Genomic DNA, 20402 nt, shown 5'->3' with positions numbered 1-20402 from the left:
AGTTTCACTCTTTTAAGTGTGTGAGAATTATTAACAAAAAGGCAAACAACTTGGACAGATTGTGGAGAGCCGAGGAGCAGTGATATTCAAAGCTTTGTTCAGTTTAAATGAATGAGAAAAAGGATCAAATCCACAAGCTCAGAACTGAATTGAACTTGAGCTTTAGCACAGCCTTCCTCTGATCTTTTAACTTTTCATACTTCTCCCAGTCACTGACGGGAATGAGACTTTTTGGAGTCGGTGAAACTGTCATCTTTTCTCACTTTTGAACAAGCCGTTTCTTTTCCTCACTTGTACTCCTCTCTCCCGTCTCTCTGCCTGCTACATTTTAACTAATCTCGCTCTCATGTGTTCCTGAATGTGGCAGCCCTGGCTGTGGTATAAAAGAAAGAATTAATCCCCGAAGGAAACACACCTACCGCAAACAACCCCAGTGCACTTGGGTTCCCAGTGTGTATCGGGAGCTTACGGTGCTTACAGCTCTCATACTGCATGGAATGGAAGTGCCTATCTGTCTTTTAATCTGTTTATGGGGAACCTGAGCCACACAGGCACACTAATAGGTAGAAGCTGCCGGTTTAGAGGCAGAAAACCACAGCTAGCCTGCTGGGAAGCTGTCATCTCTTCCTCTATGGCCGGCTGAGTGCTTACTCTGCACTGTTCACGCTCTTAATGCACAAATACACACACAGTTTCTTCCCTGCAACAACAGCAACACACACACACACACACCATCGAGGGACACAGATAGAGACATATTGAATATGGAGGCCTACACAACAGAATAATTTTTGCAAACTTACACAGAAACAAGAAATATAATACACTCTAATGCCTCTGTCACACACACACACACACCTATACACATACAGTTCTGTGGGAGACTTCATGCCCCAGACTGCGCCTCTCCCAGTGGATCTAATCCGAACCCCTGCTGCTAAATCTGACAGGGACAGAGTGTGACTGTGTGACTATGTGTGTCTGTGTGTGTGTGTGAGTAAGTGTGTGTGTGTGAGTGTGGGTGAGAAGCTGTTGGGAAACGGAAACAAAATAGCTGATTAATTGTTGTGTATATTTTTGGACAATATGTGATAAGTGCATTTTTTGGTTCCTGCAAACGCTGAGCTTTCACACCTTCTAATCTGCTTTGATGTGTTTTTCAGACTCACTTATCGCCCAGTAATATCTGTGATGTCCAATAGGAGAGCAGATCTCACCTGCCGTCTCTCTCAGCAGCCCCGCCCTCGATGACAGTCTTGACGAAGATGCCCAGTTTCTCCAGGCCTGCGTCGGCGCCAACACCCATCCCGATGATACTGATCCCCAGGCCGTCTTCATCTGGAAATATACACAACATGCAGTTAAAGTGTGCATGTTTGTGTCTTTAAGGGTCTTTCCTAATTTCCCATTGATGGACCCATCACACAGCTACCTGGGCTTCAAGTATCAGCCGATACTGAGTAGTGATCCAATGATATCTGTGATTGATTAATAAACTGTAAGCCTCACTGTGTGGAAGTGACCGAGATCATTGTTTTATCTGTGAGGCAACATCACGCTTCACTTAAACTTTGCATTCCTAACTTTGTAAAACAACGTGTAACAAATAAATACATAGATACACATGTAAAGAATTGTAATTTAATATTAAAAAAATTGTGCATCTGCAATTTATCAAAAAATCTTTAAGATGAACAAGAATTAAAATGCAGCAACAAATTGGCTCAAAACATAAACAGGAATTACAATTCCAGTATAAAACAACACAACTGCAAAAACTGAAAATAAAGGGTGACGCAGTACGTGCATTTGAGCTAAACAAAGCTAAACATAGAATTGAATTGAATAGATTGGCCCCATTATCAGTATGTTCACATTAGAGGTGGGGGAAAAAAATAGATACAGTATAGTATCATGATGTTATGCATGGTATTACTGTATCGATTATTATATGAATTATTTGTAGCTACTGTAAATGTGAATTAAACTTTTGGTAGCCTTCTACAATAATAAAATCGATTGCTTTTTCAGTCCACGAAATACATTTTGCTGCAATAAATACGATTGAAATGAGATGAACAGACTGTCAAAACATATGTTGACAGAGTTTTCCTTTGAGGACATAATCTGTAGTTAAAAAAAGCCTAATAAATCACAATGTATCGCAGTATACATTGTAGAAATACTCAGCATATCGCAAAACGTTTAAAATCACAATAACATTGTATAGTGACTTAATTATCGTGATAACATGGTATCATGAGGCCTTGGGTTATCTGCAGCCCTTGTTTACATGCACAAAATATTCCAGTTCCAAAAATATTCCTATGGAGTTGTTAACATGGCTGATGAAATTAATATTCTACTAAAATTCCTATTGACATGCAGCTGTGCATACTTCATTTACATGCCCTAACATGTCGTTTATGATGTCAAAATGTAGAAAAGTGGAACGGCGGGAGCTGCTTGTGCTATTTTGCTTCTTTGCATCAGCATAGAACTTTTTCTAAAGTTTTTCTCTAGGAACAAAGCCTCCCTCTTTCATTCCACCTTCTTGAAAAGGTTGGCATTGCGATATTTGTGCATATCTAAAAACCTGTTGATATCCCAGGTCTTTCATAATGTTTAAAAGTAGGTGTGGTGTGTTTCTCCTTCTGACAAGAAATATGGGCTTTTCTTCTGAGCGTGCATCTCTATCCCACAGTCTTTCCAAACTACTGGCTAGTTGGTTTGTGTGCATTCATCAGTGACAACGCACAGAGCTGACTGTAAACAGGTAAGAGGCCAGTTGTTGGAAACTGCGGTAAAAACCCCAATTGAGACACATATTCCAAATACACTGTATACATGTCCAAGGAATGTTCATTAAACCCCAAAAATACATAAGGACATTTGGAAAAGGCCTAATTTTGAATATCCAAACAGACTATACAGGTTATATGACCCATATCAAAGTCAAATTATTGTCGCATTTAGAATAACAGTGGAATATAGTATTGGATTGGCAAATCCCTGTTTCTATTGTGCTTGGCTCAAATCCAAAATGGCTCCAAATAAACTGACACCAGGTGGACTGAGGGATACATGGAAAAATGGTTGGGTGAATACACGCAAGGAGGAAAAACTGATGATTTATTAATGGAAAAGAGGAGGAGACTTTTACTATAGGCATGGTGGCCTTCACGTTAAAGGGAAATGCGCTGGATGGGAAATTCCCTTCCAGTGTAGCATCCGTCCGTCTCCATCCTGCATGAATAATTCACGAGTTGTTGGGATTACGTAACAGGGAGTGGATGGTGAAACCCTGTGATGTAAAATCATTCTATTTCAGGTCCGTGGCAACGTTGGATTTCAACACAGGAAAACCTCAACAGAAATAGACAAGTCCCCCTTTTTTTAGCTCATAATGGAGAATTAGGACAAACTGTGCACTACAGTGTCTTTGAAAGGATCTAAGGAGATTTCTAGTGTAACTTTTACATCAAAACACAATGCTGAAAAGCTGTAACTGTGTTTTTAAAAGGTTTAAAAAGAAGAAGCCTTTTTTGTTTTGTTAGCCCCGAAGTCGAAATGATGGAGACATAGATAAAGTGATGAAAAAAACAACTTGGATAGAAAGACGGAAATATCACACCAAAAAAAAAAAAAAGTGACATCCCATACGTGGGTGTTTCTGTCTACTGGGTATAAATGACAGGATCCACCTCCTCATTTCAATGTTCTCAGATTTTCTTTCCCACCTTTCTCCAGCTCCACGGGGAAGAGCTCCAGTTTCTCCACCCTCTTCTCCAGCTCGTACTCTGCGGAGGAGGCCACAGGATCCACCTCTTCGTTGCGACGGTCATAGTCCTCGTTGGAGTAGGTGTTGAACACCTGGAGAGGGAGCACAAGGAGTTAAAGGGACGTGGGCACAGGAAATCAAATATAGCAGTTGGTTCACACTGTAGAGATGGAAATAGTTCCACCATCTCAGCAGCATGATTCTGGAGGTTTAATAAAGTTTATGAAAGACATATTGTACCTACAAATATGGCAAGACACTTCTATTCTTTGATGACAACAGTGAGTAATGCTGCTTACTTTTGAAGTTCATGAATGGATGAGAGTAAATACGAGCTTTTATTATCTCAACCAATGCTTTATCTACACGGCAGAGCTGACAACACTGTGGTAAATAAAGGCCAGATGACAAAGCCACAGCTACGACCACAAATCAGCCCATTGATCAACAGGAAACTGAAATGTAAAGAAACAGTGTGGTGATGGGGGATAGGAAGGCCATCCTCCACTAAGCTGTGCGGTCATCATAGGAGCCTCTCCTCCACAGCAAGAGTCAGCCGTCACTTCACATCTCATCCTGGGCCAAGCGCTCCCACTGCTCTCTGCACTGAGGAAGAGGGGGAGGAGGTGAGAGAGCTCCAACATGCATACTGTCTGTAGTGCAGCGTTCTGGTGCCGAATAAAGGGGTGCAAGGGTATGCAAAGTGTTTAAGTGCACAGGCACGCTTGAATGATGATATAGGTGTCGTCTCTGGTGTCTGTTTCTCAGTCAGACGCACACCTGCACACCCACACTGACTGCAGCTGCTATTATTAAAATGCCACATTAAAGTGCCACATGGTGCTGTCCCCTATAAGCAACGATATCAGGCTAGGGATATCACATATTTAGCTCGATGACATCAATTATCATTCACAATGCTGCATGCCCAAGGAGCTTTGCCACATCCACCTTGCTGTTGTGTCACTGAGCGAGTCAGTCACTGCCCATCTCAGGGCTCTGACCTCTTTAAGTTAGGTGAAATAGGAAATCTCTCCCTAGTAGAGATCAATAAGGTGTCACGGCACATCAGATGTATTGATTAAAGCCTAAAGCCAGATTTATGTTTGCCGATGCTGGCTTCTGTCGTCAGCATTTAACATGATTGGAAAAGTTAATAACGAAAACGAGGGCAAAAAATGACGTCGAGACATTTGTGCTTTTAGATACACGTTTTTAATGCTGTAGGTGATGCTATAGGTGATGTGCCACTGGTTTGACTAATATCTTAACGACAAGCTAAAGACGCAACAAACTACAGTGAGTAAATACATGCCACTCTGTTGAAGAGACATTGCGCTGGCTGTACACACAGCTTGGGCACATTGATGTAGCGTGATGCTGCCAGGGTTGGCTTTTAGTCTTTCCTCTGTGTGAGCCTGCGTGAGCGCTATCTGTGACCTCCCTGTCATCAATCATTCAGTGTGATCAACAGCCCTGCATTATTAACGCTTGCATGGACACACACATCCATACATAAACATACTGTTGTGCACAGCCTTAAAGAAATATAAAAAAAATACATATAGGCACACAAAAAGCAACCTGTAAAGATACACACCTAACTCCACGCACATGCAGCTACATAATAAATACCAATGCACAAACACACACTGCTGACGAATGCTAACACCAGCACTTGCACTGTCCGGGACGTCCTGAACGGGATGCTACCACTGGCAGTAAGTACATTCTCTAATGGCCTCTCTCAGTCACTGTGTGCTATCTACAAACACATTAGCATGTGGCCAGGCAGAGAGAGGGAGCCAGGGGAAGAGAGGGAGAGGTCACGGAGAGAGATGAGGACAGTTGAGGGTGGATCCATGAGAGAAGGCGAGCAAAGAAAGAGACAGAGAAGGCGCAGTGATGGAGACAGATAAGAAAAGGCCAAAAAAAACAAAACAAAAACTGAGAGACAGACGAACTGAGAAGACAAAGGATGGACAAGAGAGCAAGAGAGTGAGAGAGGGGGTGACAAGATAAATAAAAGAGCATGCACCGGGGAAATAAGAATAGGTAGGCAGAGGGGGAGTGAAAGAGAAACAGAGACAGACTGCACCATCAAATGGAAAGCATTTACCAACAAGATAAAGAAACCTGACAGTTATCTGGCTCTAAACGGAAACTATCGGTATATATCTCCAGAGAATGGAGGCCATGTTCAGTCAATTCAGTACATATTAAGGCACCAAAGGAAAGAACACAGCTCAAAATTACCCTGGCTTACAAAGGATGAAAGAAGGTAGAGGGGTTTGCTGAAATGTGAAGGTCAGCCAGAGCAGACTGATAACTGATTCAATCTTTTTTACGTTTTTATTATGAGCTAAGTTTTTACATTTCTTCTCACAGATAGGATGTATAATCTTCTTGTTCTTTGACAATAATTGGATTTTGTTCCATCAAAAAAAAACTTTTTGACCTGAAGTAACAGAGGAGAGATAAGGACAAAGAAAAGAAAAAGCAGTGGCAGAAAGAGAGAATGTGAGATGATACAGTAATGTGTGTATAACCTTGGCAGTATGGTAGGATGCTGCTGCCTGTTGTGTGTTTCACTATGAGGAGCTGAAAAATGGCAAGGATACGAAACGCACGGCAAAACCAGTTTCTACCTTCCAGGTCTACTTTTGGGGTTCTTTTCTTTCTCACGCTGACCCTGCCCAAAAGTTCCCACACAGCTCAGAGACCTTACATTGTGGTGATGTCATGGATTTTTGAAACACATTTCTTAACTCAAGGAAAGTTTTACAAATATAAAACCTCCATGGATCAAAAATGAATCATAGAAAGTAGGGGTGTAATGATACAACGATCCACATCGATTCATTGATTAACGATCCAATTATATCGATGCAAAATGAAACCATCGATCCATATCGTCATCTTAAAGATACGCATTTATTTTGAAATTCACATAGCACGTCTGTGTCACCATTTCTGGGCAAGCGCGCCTCCGCTCAACAAACAGAGCTCAGAAATAAAATGGTCAAATCATATTCTAGTTGTTTTTGTGAGTTGATGTAAATGATTGTGTTAGATGGGCATATGATATCGCGTCATATCGATCACAAGCTCCTGAATCGAATTGAATCAAAATCATATCGTGACAGATTTTGTGATATCAGCAAACATCGTATCGTCACCCAAACAAATCGATATAATATCGTATCGTGATGAAGCTGGTGATTTATACCCCTAATAGAAAGAGTCATAATTGACCCGTGTCACCACAAAAAAGGAAGAGTGCATCTACTGCATCTGTACCTAGAACCACTGAGCTAGCTAACATTACAGCTCAACCGAAGGGGAAGCCCTGAATATTTACATCTCTAGAGGTCACTGGCATGAGCCTCTGGTCCATGAGTAGATGCACTCTTCCCCCTGGTGCTGATTCGGTTGGTGGGTGTAGTTCAGTAGAAAGAAAATAGTTCCTACATGAAACTGCTCACAACAAGGTCTGTGGATAAGAGACATTGCTGTTGAGTTTTTCAAATGTACTTTTTGGCGCTTTGAGCACCACAAGCTGAGGGCCATCTAATTCAATTAAGAGAAAACAGACACCTCTATGTCCAGTATCTCCAAGTCTTGGTAAATGTCAAAAAAACAATCTTGATCGATAAATAGCACCACAGGTAAAAGGGAAAATGTGTCCTTCTGACATTCGGGTGATCTGTCTCTCTGAGTACAGCTTGAGAGAAACAAACATGATGCAAAGCCTGACAGAGTTGACAAAACCCAACACTGCATATAGGCGCAGACTCAAGAGACAAAATAAATCATGACAGCTCCCACAACCTTAATATGATCCATATCAATATGTTGACCCACATAATCTAATAAAAGGATCCCTGGGAGCAGCAATGTCAGAGCACTTCACCCTTATCTGCATTAATAACCGTGTGAAATCTATATCCTCATCACGTCAAGCTGACAAACACCTACAAATTTCCACTTTCAAGTCCACTTGCTGTGTGCTGAGGCAGGTCATTATGCTGAACTGAAATCCAGTTTTTATTGAAGAGGCAGCGCACAAGGACAACCATTGAATATGGAAGTATAATGGGCCGTCTCTCCGTGTGGTGCCCCCCTGGAATAGAATTGGAATAGGCTTTTGAGGGATTAAACACAACACACAACCATTTACATGTAAATATATTCCTCTACAGTGCCTGCACTTTCTTTCAAGCCTAATGCACTTCTTTGGATGGAAAAAAGCTTGTGTCAACAAAAAGTCAAGATTTTAGGATTCACATGAAAGTGCCTTATTTTCAGATGGCTGGCCGCATAGATTTAAAATCATAAATGGAGTTAAAAATAGTTTTATGGACTCTGGGGTAATGGTGCTTGCTGAGTACGTCATGCTATCTAATTTCAATGCTTAATCTAAAACTTCTGTACATCCTCTTAACATGAGAGCTGGTAAATACAATCGTCTTATAGAGTACACATGCAGGCACTTCCTTCTCTGAGATCTAACACACACACTGTAGAGTCTGATAATGGCGACCTCTCCTTTCTCTGTTTGTCACTCCTCACTGTATCAACCAATATCTCCCCTCTTCCTCTGCTTATCCTCAGCTTTCATCCACACAACACACTGATCGATCCCCCTGACACCAAAGACACGCACATTTTTCTGTTTTGTCAGTAATTAAACCCCTCACAATGGAGACACTGGTGCAGACAGCAGTTCTGTTTGGGCATCCACAGATTGGCAGTGTTGCAATTTGACCTCCGGGGCTTGCGGGAGGATGGAGGGGGTTTGGTTTGACTCCTCTGAAATACACTTTTACTGTCATTTATGGATGCTGCTGCAGCTGCTGTGACTCTGCAGATGCCTGCGGACGTCCTCAGCTTCTGACTTCAATAAAGCAGAGCCCTCTCACTCAGAGCAAGTGCCTCACACTCTCACTATATTTGTGTATAGGGGCTCGAGTGTGTATGTCAGAAATGCACATCAAGTATGTGAGTGATAACAGTATGCATGCAGGGTTTTTGTGCATGTGTGTGCAGCCGGTTGAAGTTTCATTGCACTTACGTGTCTGCACAAGCGTGCGTGCATACATGTACATGCCAAGCTGGTGTCCTGAATCAAGATTCATCTCACTGCCTGTGGTGCTAGATGACAACCGCTCAGCCAAATAATGTCTGTCAGTCTGTCTGGACATCCTCAGGGACAGAGGAGCGTGGATTAACCAAGGGCCCACTAAGCCACAGGGGAGGAGAGAGGAAGAGGGAGCGACAGAACATGCGGGTGAGGCTTGACAAGGAAAAGGTAAAAAGATGGAGATGGTGGACTGGTACAAAAAAGGGACAAATGCGGGGACACAAGACGAGATGCAGGAAGCTTTAAGATGATGAGAAAATGGAGGAGGAGTAAATGAAAAGGAAGAATCGAGTTTACAGAGGAGGCATATCCACAGAGAGAGAGAAACAGAGTGATTCATATGATTCATGGGTTAGGGCAGTGGCAGACAGTGAGGCTATTGAAGAGTGAAACAGGCAATAAGAGAGAAATAAAGAAAAGAAAATGAATAAAAAAAGAGAGAAGCTGAGGACCGGGTAAGGCTTGGGGTAATGCGCTCCAGGGTTGTTTGAGTCCCTGCCTAAGATGTCACGGCATGGCGCCCATTCCCGGCCAACCGCCTCTGATGGTATTAAACTAGGGCCTTTGGTGTGTCGCTGCCAGTGCCGTCGCCCGTCCTGCGCTTTCCAGACAGTGGACGCTGCCCAGGGCAATAAGAGGCTGGAAAGCCCAGGAGAAATGTTCCTACTGCTGTGGCACGAGCCCAGCAAACCCTGCAGAGGATTAACTCCAGCCTGGCACACACATACACACACATACACACTCACACAGTCTGCTCTGCTGCGACAGCTCAGCACATTTGCATTCCATTACTTGTACCTGTGGCCACCCCGCCCACTCACACAACACCGTGCCGGAGGGCTGACAGGTGCTGAGGAAAGTGTCTGGATGCTGAGGGGACGAGACAGTTGCTGATGATGGAAATTAATTCATGTCTTGCGAGAGCAGACCGAGACTGACAGATATAAAGAGGTGGAGAGGGGAAGGAGTGAGTATGAAGAGAGAGAAACAAACAGAGACATCCAGTTCTTCATAGAGATAAGTGAGAACGTACAGATTTTACTGTCCATTCAAAGCCGACCCCTCCGTCATCTTGACATGCCTCACCCCTCGTCTGAGGAAGTGACACAGACTTTTGAGAAAATCAAGTCAGCATTTCTTTTTTTAACCGAAGTAGCTTCTGCATACAGAGCAGACACACATACTGCTCAGACAAGAGAAATACACTGCTAACATGTACTCTGTGTAATGTAATCAAGATTCAGTTTTACAGCTTGTTTCAGTTGCTGTCTCTGTAGCCGGGTTGTTTTTTCCAGTCTGCTGTTTATGGCCCAATACCACTGGGTGCCATGACTCCCACCAACAAACCAAGCCACTGGCCAACTACAGCATGAGAGCCACAGAGAGCGAGGGAGTGAGGGGCCGGCTTTAAACAGGGGGCAGAGCGTAGTAAACAAGTGCAACTGAATGACTGCAGACAATGTCCTGCTTTATTCTATGTCTTGGTCATATACAGTGAGTGGGAGGCTGGGATCACAAGAAACACAACAACAACATGTTGCTTGTTACAGTATTGACGCTCTGATGCCCACTTGCTATGCTATGCACCTCATTATGCTGCATCAATGACTTGGCAGAGTTTGGGACCACAGTCGGTATTCAGATTTCTCCACAGCATAATAACCACTCTGTGTGATCTGGAATGATTCTGTTTTGGCACAGATCTCAGGACAGAAATCAGTTTCAGCATTTCAATGAGTTTAAATTCAGACAGTTCACCTTAACTGTGTTCCTGGCTCAGTACAAATAAGGACATGGTGACAGTGCAGCAGACTAAACCGTCCTCAGCGCCGGCTTAGCAAGCACTGAGAACACTGTGTTACTCAGACGCTCTGTTCTGTGCAGTTTTTCATTGCAATAAAAAATGGCAGCACACTGATGATATCATTAGCAGTGGACCAGATTGGGAAGGTGGGGTTTGGATGATGGTTCATGACAAAGTCCACTGTGTGGCAACTGACCAGCCCCGAAAACCGCAAGGCACATCTCGCCTTTCCTGGATCATTAAAAATGCATCCCCCGGGGAGGATCGGGTGGCACCGAAACAAGCAAACAAAAACACCACTGCATTAATAATGGAGTGACTAAGCTACATGCACGCACATACCCTCACCCGGGTTTGGAGTAGTTGTACCTGTCAGAGATAAGAGAGGAAGGAAAAATCCTTGGAGTCATGATGATGCGCTTTCACAGCTGGGCTACTTGACAAAAACAGCATTTCCTTGACAGCTGAATTTCAATTTATGATACCTGAGAATCCTGCTGGATTGTTTTTGCTGCCTTTTAGTTCACATATCTGCATAATAACACAAAGCCATCACACAAGTTTCTCCACTACTACATGATTTGTAAGGAGTCTAGCTGTTAGTCAAGATTTTGGATTTAGCCTGCCCGAAAGAAGCTTAACCAAAATACCCGACTGTCGTTCTGAATGAGCTCAGCTGCTGTTTTTTGCTGGTCTAACCAAAATGTCAGCTGTTATATCGCTGCTGTGGCAGAGTGTCGGAACTCTCTCCCAACAAAACCCTGCTCTCTCCCATTATGCCCAGCCACAGATTGCATAATTAGGAAGCTGACAGCCAGCTTCAGTCAGCTCACAGAGGGAAAACACCAGAAATCAGGGCAGGAGGGAAATGCATTGGGCTCTAAAGTGTGTTGCAATTAAGAGATATACATGTACAGAGAGTGTGTATTGCAAATAATGGCAAAGTACCACTTGGCAGCAGTTAATCAGAGTTAACTTTGACTTTGAATGTAGACTTTGACCCGTACACACCCATAACGACATGGAAAGGTGTCAAAATGCTGAACTGTCATGCACAAATCTGCAATAGCAATGCTTTTGTTATGCTTGTTATAAAGGAATGGACAATTCATGCCTCTGGAAAAATCTTCGTTTGGAGGGCCCTAACACGTCACCCCATCCCTCTATCCCAATAAGACTTGGGACAGCCTACCCCTAGGCATGACCACACAAAACAGAGGGGTAAGGGCTTAGTGGTAGGGGCAAGGGGTGTTTTGGGATTGAGCCTTTGACTCAACCGCTGAGTATGATTGGAACAGAGATGTCTACAAACTGGATTTTTAACCTATAAGTCATCCACTGCAACACTAGACCATACTGAAGGTGGCTAAGCTGGACTGATGCTGCTGCAGGCCTCAAATGCTATTTACAAATGACATTGCCAACATCCATGTCAGCATTGGTTCCAAAATTCGAGCAATGCTGTTGACACATATACCATTAGCCAGAAAGACAGACTGCCCTTAAGTAGAGTAATCCTTTCCATCAAAAACACGGTCAGAAAGTTCCTGGCTGGAAGCCATCTCATTTCAGCTTGTGAGGCACAAGACTGTATTAGGTGATGCTCCAGATAAGGATGATGTTAGAATCGCACAGATCTTTACTGTTGATGCATGTACGTTGGATTTAGTACAGCCATGTACAGCAGGAAGGACAGGCCAGTAGTTGCATCCAGACAGAAAGCTCAGAGTCTCTGTTGTCATGTACCGTATTAAGGGCAGTCAAATGAGCTCCCAAACGTTCACAAGAAATAACCGTCTGGCAAGGCTGTGGAGCAGCACTGGGAGGGTGCTAGTTGGCATTTTCTCTGTTTTTAAGCATCAGCGACTTTGTCTTTATGTTCTTTCATGCTCCAGTAAAGTACAAGATGAGTCTCTGAATTAGTTTAATGACTGCAGCCTGAGTTGCAAACCCGCATACAGCAAAAGTACACAAGCAAAATGTGTGTAGGTTGTTTTTGCAACAAAGTGTTTGTAGTGGGATCTAATCTGCAAGCATGAGGAGATCAGTCTGAGGTAAGGGCGGGTTTAGAAACTTGTGCCAGACTGAGGGCACAGTAATGCAGCAACAGCAATAATAAACTCTGCATTGTTGATAGTTACATTGTTCATTCAGTATGATAAATGAATGCCAAATAAACAACTGTCAATACTACTAAATAGCAAACAGCAATGGAGAAATTGAGACAATGGGCTTGTGGATACAGACATATAAAATGTCCCCAACTCCTATTTAGGAGAAAGACACCCATGGACTGAAAAACCTGTAGCCATTTATTACCTTCTGACGCTGGTAGAGGGGGCACTTAGGGCAGCCAATCACATTCTTTGTGTCACCGTTCTGGTCCCACCCCTCGTCTGAGGCAAATGAGTCATCTCAGTGACATCATATGCCCCTGTGTTGACCTCACACCCTCTTATATTCAGGAAACTAAATCTCGAAAAAAAAAAAAATACTCTCACCAAAGTTCAAGACACAGACATTTATACAACACAGAAAAAGAATGAACACAACCATCCCTGTTGCCGAACAACACACCGGTCAAAACATCTAGTAAAAGACATTCATAAAAAAGTCTTGCGGATCCAAAACCATTGCCACAGAGAAGAGAGGCAACACACATCTATCATATCGATTAAAGCTCTGAGCTCAGATCCATGCTACTCAGCATTCCACTAACAGTACGGCAGCAGAATCTAATGGACAGAACGCCAGTCTCTTTGATACAGTAACAGACAGCATGCGAAGTGGAGGGGCTGATTACAGAGCGACTTCAGTGGCCGGTGAACTGCTGCTCCGCTCATCACATCTGCTTAATTCCATTACGATATCACGGTGTCTCCACCGATGAAAATGCTGTTGCACTACAGGCACAAAAAAGTACCATTAAAAGGACGATATAAATGCCAGTCACGTACAGACGGAGGGAGGAAAACAAGAGGAGACTGAAACAGCAGAGTGCGTGCAGAGGGAGAAGCGTTCTTCTGTCAAACTCCTGGGGTGCGGTTCCACAAAGAAAGACAGAAAACACGCTGCATGCAAAGAAATCGGCAACAAGTGTGAGATGGTTAAAAGCTTTTGGGATTTGTTTGTGATCAAGGCTGATTTTTTTTTTTTAAACTGTGAGGGAACCACACGGGGGAACTGAGCACTGGCTGAGATGTGTGTCATACCGTCAGATCAAACATTGTATTCTCAATGTCATATCAGCTGCACAGACTGTACTTTGACAACAGGACATCAAAAGTGCGATAGTAGATGGTAATCCACTTCAATACTACTACATCGATCTATAGGCCTCAGACTGAACAACCGAACTAGAGGTTCTAATGACATGAATAAAACCGGTTGCTTGACTGAACATGAGATCTGATTCTCGTCTGTAGGTCAGTGCCTTCGGGAGAGCAGGCTGCCTTCGCCTCAGGCAGCTCAAAGCAGTCACTTCTCACTGGGTCAGTCGGGATGTTACAGCTGAGTGAAAGGATGTGGAAGTAATATTAATGAAAAAAAACTTGCATGAGTATTAACAAGAGTTAACAGCAATGGGAGCGACTCCGTGCGAACACTGTAGGCACAGCAATGCGCTGAGCTGAATGCTAACGTCAACATACTAACATGCTCACAGTGACAATTCTAATAATGTGTAATGTTTACCATGTTCACCATCTTAGCTTAGCGTGTTAGCATGCTAACACAAGCTAGTTAGCAATAAACACACAAAGTACAGCCAAGGCTGATGGGAATGTCATTAGTTTTACATGTGTTCAGTCATGAACTAACAGAAAGTCAGGTCATCACCAAAATTGTTCTAGTCCATCGTTAAACTGATCAGCATTACACTTGGCAGGTGTATTGCTCAAGACCCATAGATGTGCAGGGTTGAGTGTGAAGTTGTTTAGATGAGAGGTTCTTGAGAAACCTGAACAGCAGAAGGGGCACTGCATTAGTGTCACTCAAAGCCACAAGTGTGAACCTCATGGTGGTACTAGAGGAAAGACAGGCAATCACCAAAGTCTCTGTAATAATCATCAGGGAACCATAAACGTCTGAACCGCACCCATGGATATCTAATCAAGACACCTCACCTAGGCCAGGCTCAGACTGCAGGAGGTATAAAATCCTGAACGATTTTGAAATTGGGTTGCTTCATGCACATGAGGAGAAACTTCAGAGAAGTTCTTCCAGCTGATCTCAAACATGCATGCACTACAAGATATTATTATTCTTATCCAACCAGAGGGAGCATGAATACACCAGCACACGTGATCTCATGGGGATGCAGATGTAAAAAAAGAGAGACTGACATCTTGCAATAACTTCCTGTGTATTAATAATGCTTTGCATTGAGGAAAACGAAAGCAGAGGGCTAAATGAGTCTGAATAAGAAACTTGGCTTGGTTGTTTTTTTTACCAAGAACTGAAGGTGAGATTTTAACTGCCAGTTTTGATATCTACATAATATATCAACAATAGTATGCTAGCATTAGCCTCAAGGGCTAGACTGTTTATTGTTGCGTGGCAACACAGTCAGCTGATGTAATCATAATTGTAATCCAGATTTTAATTCCTAAATATCAAACAATGTTTGACATTATGGAGGCAGCCCTGATGAGTCTGCGAGCAGTTCATAAGGTTTAAAACTGGATCTGTAAACCTCACTCATTACCAGATAATCTGGGCTGATCATTGGTACCGACCAAGGTCCTAGACCAGGTCTTTCCTCCGTCTGTGGGGTCAATCAGGGATAAATCGGCCCTAAACTTCTACAGCTTCAGCCTGGGTTTTAAAAAAGACACTTCACTTAAAGCAAAAATGTCAACCCTGTGGTGACACTACATGAAAGTCAGAGCATCATCAGCCAATAGGGTTCATCCTCTGGGGACAACCGTGCAGACAATCCATCCAATAGTTGTTGAGATATTTTATTCTGGACCAAAGTGGTGGACCATCAGACTAACTGACATTGCTATCCACAGACCCATGCTGGTAGCATGGCTAAAAATTTGATTTCTAAACTCAACATTCATGAAGTCTAGGGCTGAAACTTACAATTATGTTCACGGTTGATTTATCTATTTATTATTTTCTCGATTAATCAATTAGTTGTTTGGTCTAAAAATGTTACAGCTCTAGTGAAGTCAAACCAATAACAAGCTTCTGTGAATATCTGGACCTGTTATTCATCTTCCCAAACACAAGCCAGTGTGCATGTTAACAAGATGTTGCCAAAAGTTGGTTGTGTGTCATCTTCTCCCTGTGGCTGCCACGATGATTTCTAAAATTAATTAAGCTTTCAGAGCTGGGATGTTGAAATTATTTATCCGCTTTATGGGGCAGAACCAAGAAACATTACATGAAGGGGAGGGAACGTAAAGTATTAGATTATAAAACGGCAGTTTTTTTCAAGGTTTTCTCTGCCGTCTCCTCCCACAGGGGTCAAGCTGGACTCGTGCGGGGCCGGGGGCTGAGAAAATAGCTTTGTCTCTTTCACTATATAGATGAACAAAAGACAGAACCCTGCTTGTTCCTCATGTGCTGAGAGGAGAGGGGGTGTTTGATGGAGAAGTGGGAGGGGTCCATGTCTAATTGTGCGTGTGCGTCTGTGTGAAGGGGGGGCAGTGCCTCTGTTGAATATTCCATATGATGAACGAGCGTCTGTCCTTTTCATAGAAAACAGAAGCCTTGAAACTACAGACAACAACAGAGGAACATATTGCCCGCCTGTTCGACCTAAATGGGACAACAAGATTTGTAGTGCTCACTTTTAACTGTGTGATGAAAATAAAAATGAAATGAATTCAACATATTATCAAAAACATACATTTATATTACATTTGATGCTTAGCCAGATAATGGGAGAACCAATATCCTTGTGGAAATGTATGCTTTTGATTGTGTGTGCTTTAAAGCACGTGTGCTGAGTCCTGAGAGGGAGGAGAGGAGAGAGATGCAAAAGGACACACACTGCAGAGACAGTACAGGGTAATTAGTGAGCCAACATCACGTTTTCTCCTCAGAATAACTGGGCTAATTGTTCTGGTTCATTACAGCAACTTGTGGAATGTTTGTGTTAGCTCCAAATATACATAAATCTCACTCTCTAAATTACCAGTGTTCCCCTCACATTTTACATGTACATGATCACACGTTGCTTGTATGTCAACAGGCTGAGAATCTTAAAAATAAAAACAGATTTCATTGACAAACTAGATAAAAAGGAAAAGTGCAACCTAAAGCATGTTGTTCACTACTCCAAATAAGCTTATTGATTGCAAATGCTTGGGGATAAAGACTGAAAAATATTTCCCATAATCTTCCAAATCCATCTTCCCAATCCACAAACACTGGCTGCATTGTGTCCAACTCAGCACTGCAAACAGTGTCAAAATACTTCACGGCAGATGATGCAACAAAAACTGTGGTTGAGCAATTTCTATTCATTTAAGACAAGAGGTTACCGGAGAAATTAAACTCTGTGGGAACTGGGCATCATGGCTGCATCTTCACCAGAAACAATGACCTTTATTTAAAAGTGAAACCTTATTGTGGCGTTATTATGCCCTTTCCAGTCCCTGTAAAATCCCTGTGGTATGGATGGTAGAAATGCATGTTGTAACTTGCCATAAATCTAACGGACACAAGGTTACACACACACATACACTAGGTACACCATATTCTGTACATACAGTACAGATTCGTGCAGACTCTGCGACTGAAAAGTACAAAATATTCTAGCTCGATAAATAGCTTCTTCATTAAGACAGAGATGAGACTGAGAAAAACAAACATGGTATCATGTGTGAAAACTGTGTGGGTGCAGAACCAGCATGACTAACACATGCACAGATGTTCTCCTCTTGCACACGTCAATTTCCCAGAGGGCGATGCTTTGACCCTGAAGCTCTGCATCAAAAAATAGCCACACAATTTGATATTTTATCTAGCATATCAGCGACGGTATTAAAGAAACAAAATGTGAAAGCACACTATAAAGGTCTTACGAGGGTAAAGATTATTGATGTCAGCTCATTTAATCATGATCATGTGACCTCATAAAAATGTATTTGAAAACAACAAAGCTAACCACATCCAGTAGTTCAACAGTAACTATAAATACGAGCCCATAAAAGGAGGCTCTGAATACAATATTAGCTCTCTGTTGTTTTAACCTACTTTTGATAAGAGCAGCACCAGGGCTTTTATGTTGGATTGTGTTCAGTGTGTTTACACAATTAAGGCTTCCACAACAGTTTTGTTCAGTACCCAACTTACTGTAATGGGGGCAGTGCTGAAACGAATCTTCCTCTTTGCAGGGATGTCCTCTTTGTTTTCTTGTGGCAGACCGGGAATCTCTGTCAGATCAGAGCCCGGGTCGTAGACAATATCCTCATCGTCTCCGTAGAGGTCATCCTCAGGATCCGTGCAGCTTTCCCCCCAACCCTGGTAACAGGCGTCCCCATCTGCGTTAAAAATCACCCGCTCATTCCCAACGTATTCCTCATCGGGCTCTTCCACCTGGTCCTTGGGAGATTCGGAGGACTTGTCATCTCTTGAACCGTCTCCATCCTCCTGGCTTTCCCCAGCTGGTGTAGCTGGGGTTGGCAATGGCTCAGGGGTTGCATCGTCAAAAGCTTTATCGGTAATCACAGCATCATCTGTAGGTTTTGAAGCTTTGGACACCCCTAAATCCTCAGTATGTTTTCTTGTTTCTGAGGGTTTCTCCTCTTCTTCACATGAGCCATTGACCTGGCTTCCGTTGGTGGTGACCCCAGACAGACGTTTTCTTTCTCCGCCCGTAGTCTTAACCTTGTCTGATTTGTCTTGGGCTTCTTCCTCTTTTGGTGCAGGTTTCAGCTCTGAAGTCTCCATCCCAGGACTGGGGCTCAGAAGGTCCTCAGAAGAGGAGGATGTTGGAACCTTTCCTCCTATCCTGCTCCGGTAGCTTCCACGAACTGGAGATTGTCTTGAATCATCTTCACTGACGTCACCTCCATGGCGGTTGAATCCGTCTGGTGAGTAGAGGGCTCGTCTGCTGACTCCTTTGTAGGGCGCACCTTGGTTGTGGTGGTCAGCATTTTCAAAAACAGCACTAAGTTGACTGACAGTTGGCGAGGACGCCTCTGTTCTAGAGCAAAGTGAGTCCAAGGAGTCTGTGCTGCCTCGATTAGACCTCGCACCTCGCCAGTCGTCTAGATGCTCATGGGAACCTCGCTTATCACGTCCGTATGGAAAGACTGGTGATTGGGACTGGTCACGTGACTGCTGCTCAAACAGCTTCCTGGTTTCAGAGAACTTTGCTCCAGCACCTCCAACCCTGTCAGCTGATGAGGAATGTTGGAGTCTTATCACCGATCCATCGGCCTTGTTGATGAAGTTGGTGGGCTTGACCAGCTTTTGCGGCGAGGTATCATCACAACCCCTGGCCTTAACCGGCACTTTATCTGAGCCCATCTGCATGAACATGTCCTTAATGCGACTGACATGGCTGCCATACTGGCGGCCCCTTGGCTGTTTCACCCGTTCTAGGTCTTTGGGCTTGGAGTCTCCATCGATCCGAGGCTGGTCAAAGGCCCTTTTTAGCGCCTGAAACTCAGCCCGGTAGGCATTACGGTGGGGGGAGGCACTCCGGAGGCTGGTCCTCTCCCCCGAAGCCTCCGTCTTCAGCATGATGATGTCTTTGGATTCAGGGGGGATGTCAGCATCGCCGTGGCCTCATTAGAATGTGGGAGTGAGGAGTCTAGTTTGACCTACTGCAGCGCTGCCTAGTGGGATCCACCTGATGTTGTACTTCCTTCAGACCCATTCACACCTGCAGAGTTAAAAAGAGAAGTTATAAAGATAGAAACACTTTGTAACATTGCATTATAATGTGATTTCAAGAGGGATAACTATTTAAACACGCGCGCTGTAACAACACAAACTGAAAGTGGCTCTTTCTCGTAAAAAAAACGATCACAAAGCTTGAGAAGGGATCATTTTCACCTTCCATAAATAAAACTATTTAGTAACATGGGAGCCAAATATGCTGATGTATGAGTCTTAGTACAAGAGGACTAGTTATGAAAGCCTATTGGACTCTAAAAGCACCCTGATTATGTTGTCTTTTCAGAACTGCTGGCACTGTTAACCTCCTCAAATCAATATCCTTGTTTGAGCTCTTTATATTTAAACTGGTGCTATGCTGCAGGAAATATTATTTTCCTCTCCCACTCCCTCTGTTTGCTATAGTAAGCTGTGACCCTTGTTCGCCGCCACATCCCATAGCTTTTCAAACCGTCACTGAAATTATGCCGGTCCCTACTTAATGCCCTTAAACAAAGCATTTCATGGTAGTTGCAACCTTTACTGCACAGAGAGAAAAGGGCTGTTGAATGCACCAGTAATGTGTTGACACCATCCCAGGAACAACAATACTAAACATTTCATGAACTGAAAGCCTTGCAGTTTACCCACCATTACAATAATACTGCATTGGAGCAGGGTAGCAGGCTAGCATAGTGGTTAAATATTCCATACCTACAGCTATACATATTTAATCCTGTTTGGAAATACATTCACACAAAGAGGATGATGAAATATGACACAAAAACATCCATGTGGGAAAACAGACAATCCATTAATCTCAGTTGTGCTGA

General features: G+C 43.2%; 1 protein-coding gene across 4 annotated transcripts in view; it reads right to left on the bottom strand.

Annotated features, from left to right (window-relative positions):
- The window catches only part of ppp1r9a (protein phosphatase 1, regulatory subunit 9A), a 62543-nt gene that overhangs the window by 41472 nt on the left and 669 nt on the right, over window positions 1–20402 (bottom strand). For all 4 annotated transcript variants that reach the window (XM_033636960.2, XM_033636962.2, XM_033636963.2 and 1 more), the window contains exons 2-4: window positions 18040–19576; window positions 3741–3873; window positions 1218–1338 (exon numbers count right to left, since the gene is read on the bottom strand). In XM_033636960.2, the coding sequence (XP_033492851.1) occupies window positions 1218–1338; window positions 3741–3873; window positions 18040–19434 (1649 nt within the window). In that variant the 5' untranslated portion in view covers window positions 19435–19576. The remainder of the gene's footprint in view (window positions 1–1217; window positions 1339–3740; window positions 3874–18039; window positions 19577–20402) is intronic.

The sequence above is a fragment of the Epinephelus lanceolatus genome, chromosome 16 (assembly GCF_041903045.1).
Source record: "Epinephelus lanceolatus isolate andai-2023 chromosome 16, ASM4190304v1, whole genome shotgun sequence".
Taxonomy (NCBI): domain Eukaryota; kingdom Metazoa; phylum Chordata; class Actinopteri; order Perciformes; family Serranidae; genus Epinephelus; species Epinephelus lanceolatus.
Note: the sequence above shows the minus strand (reverse complement) of the source record. Positions and strands in the feature narration are given on the sequence as shown.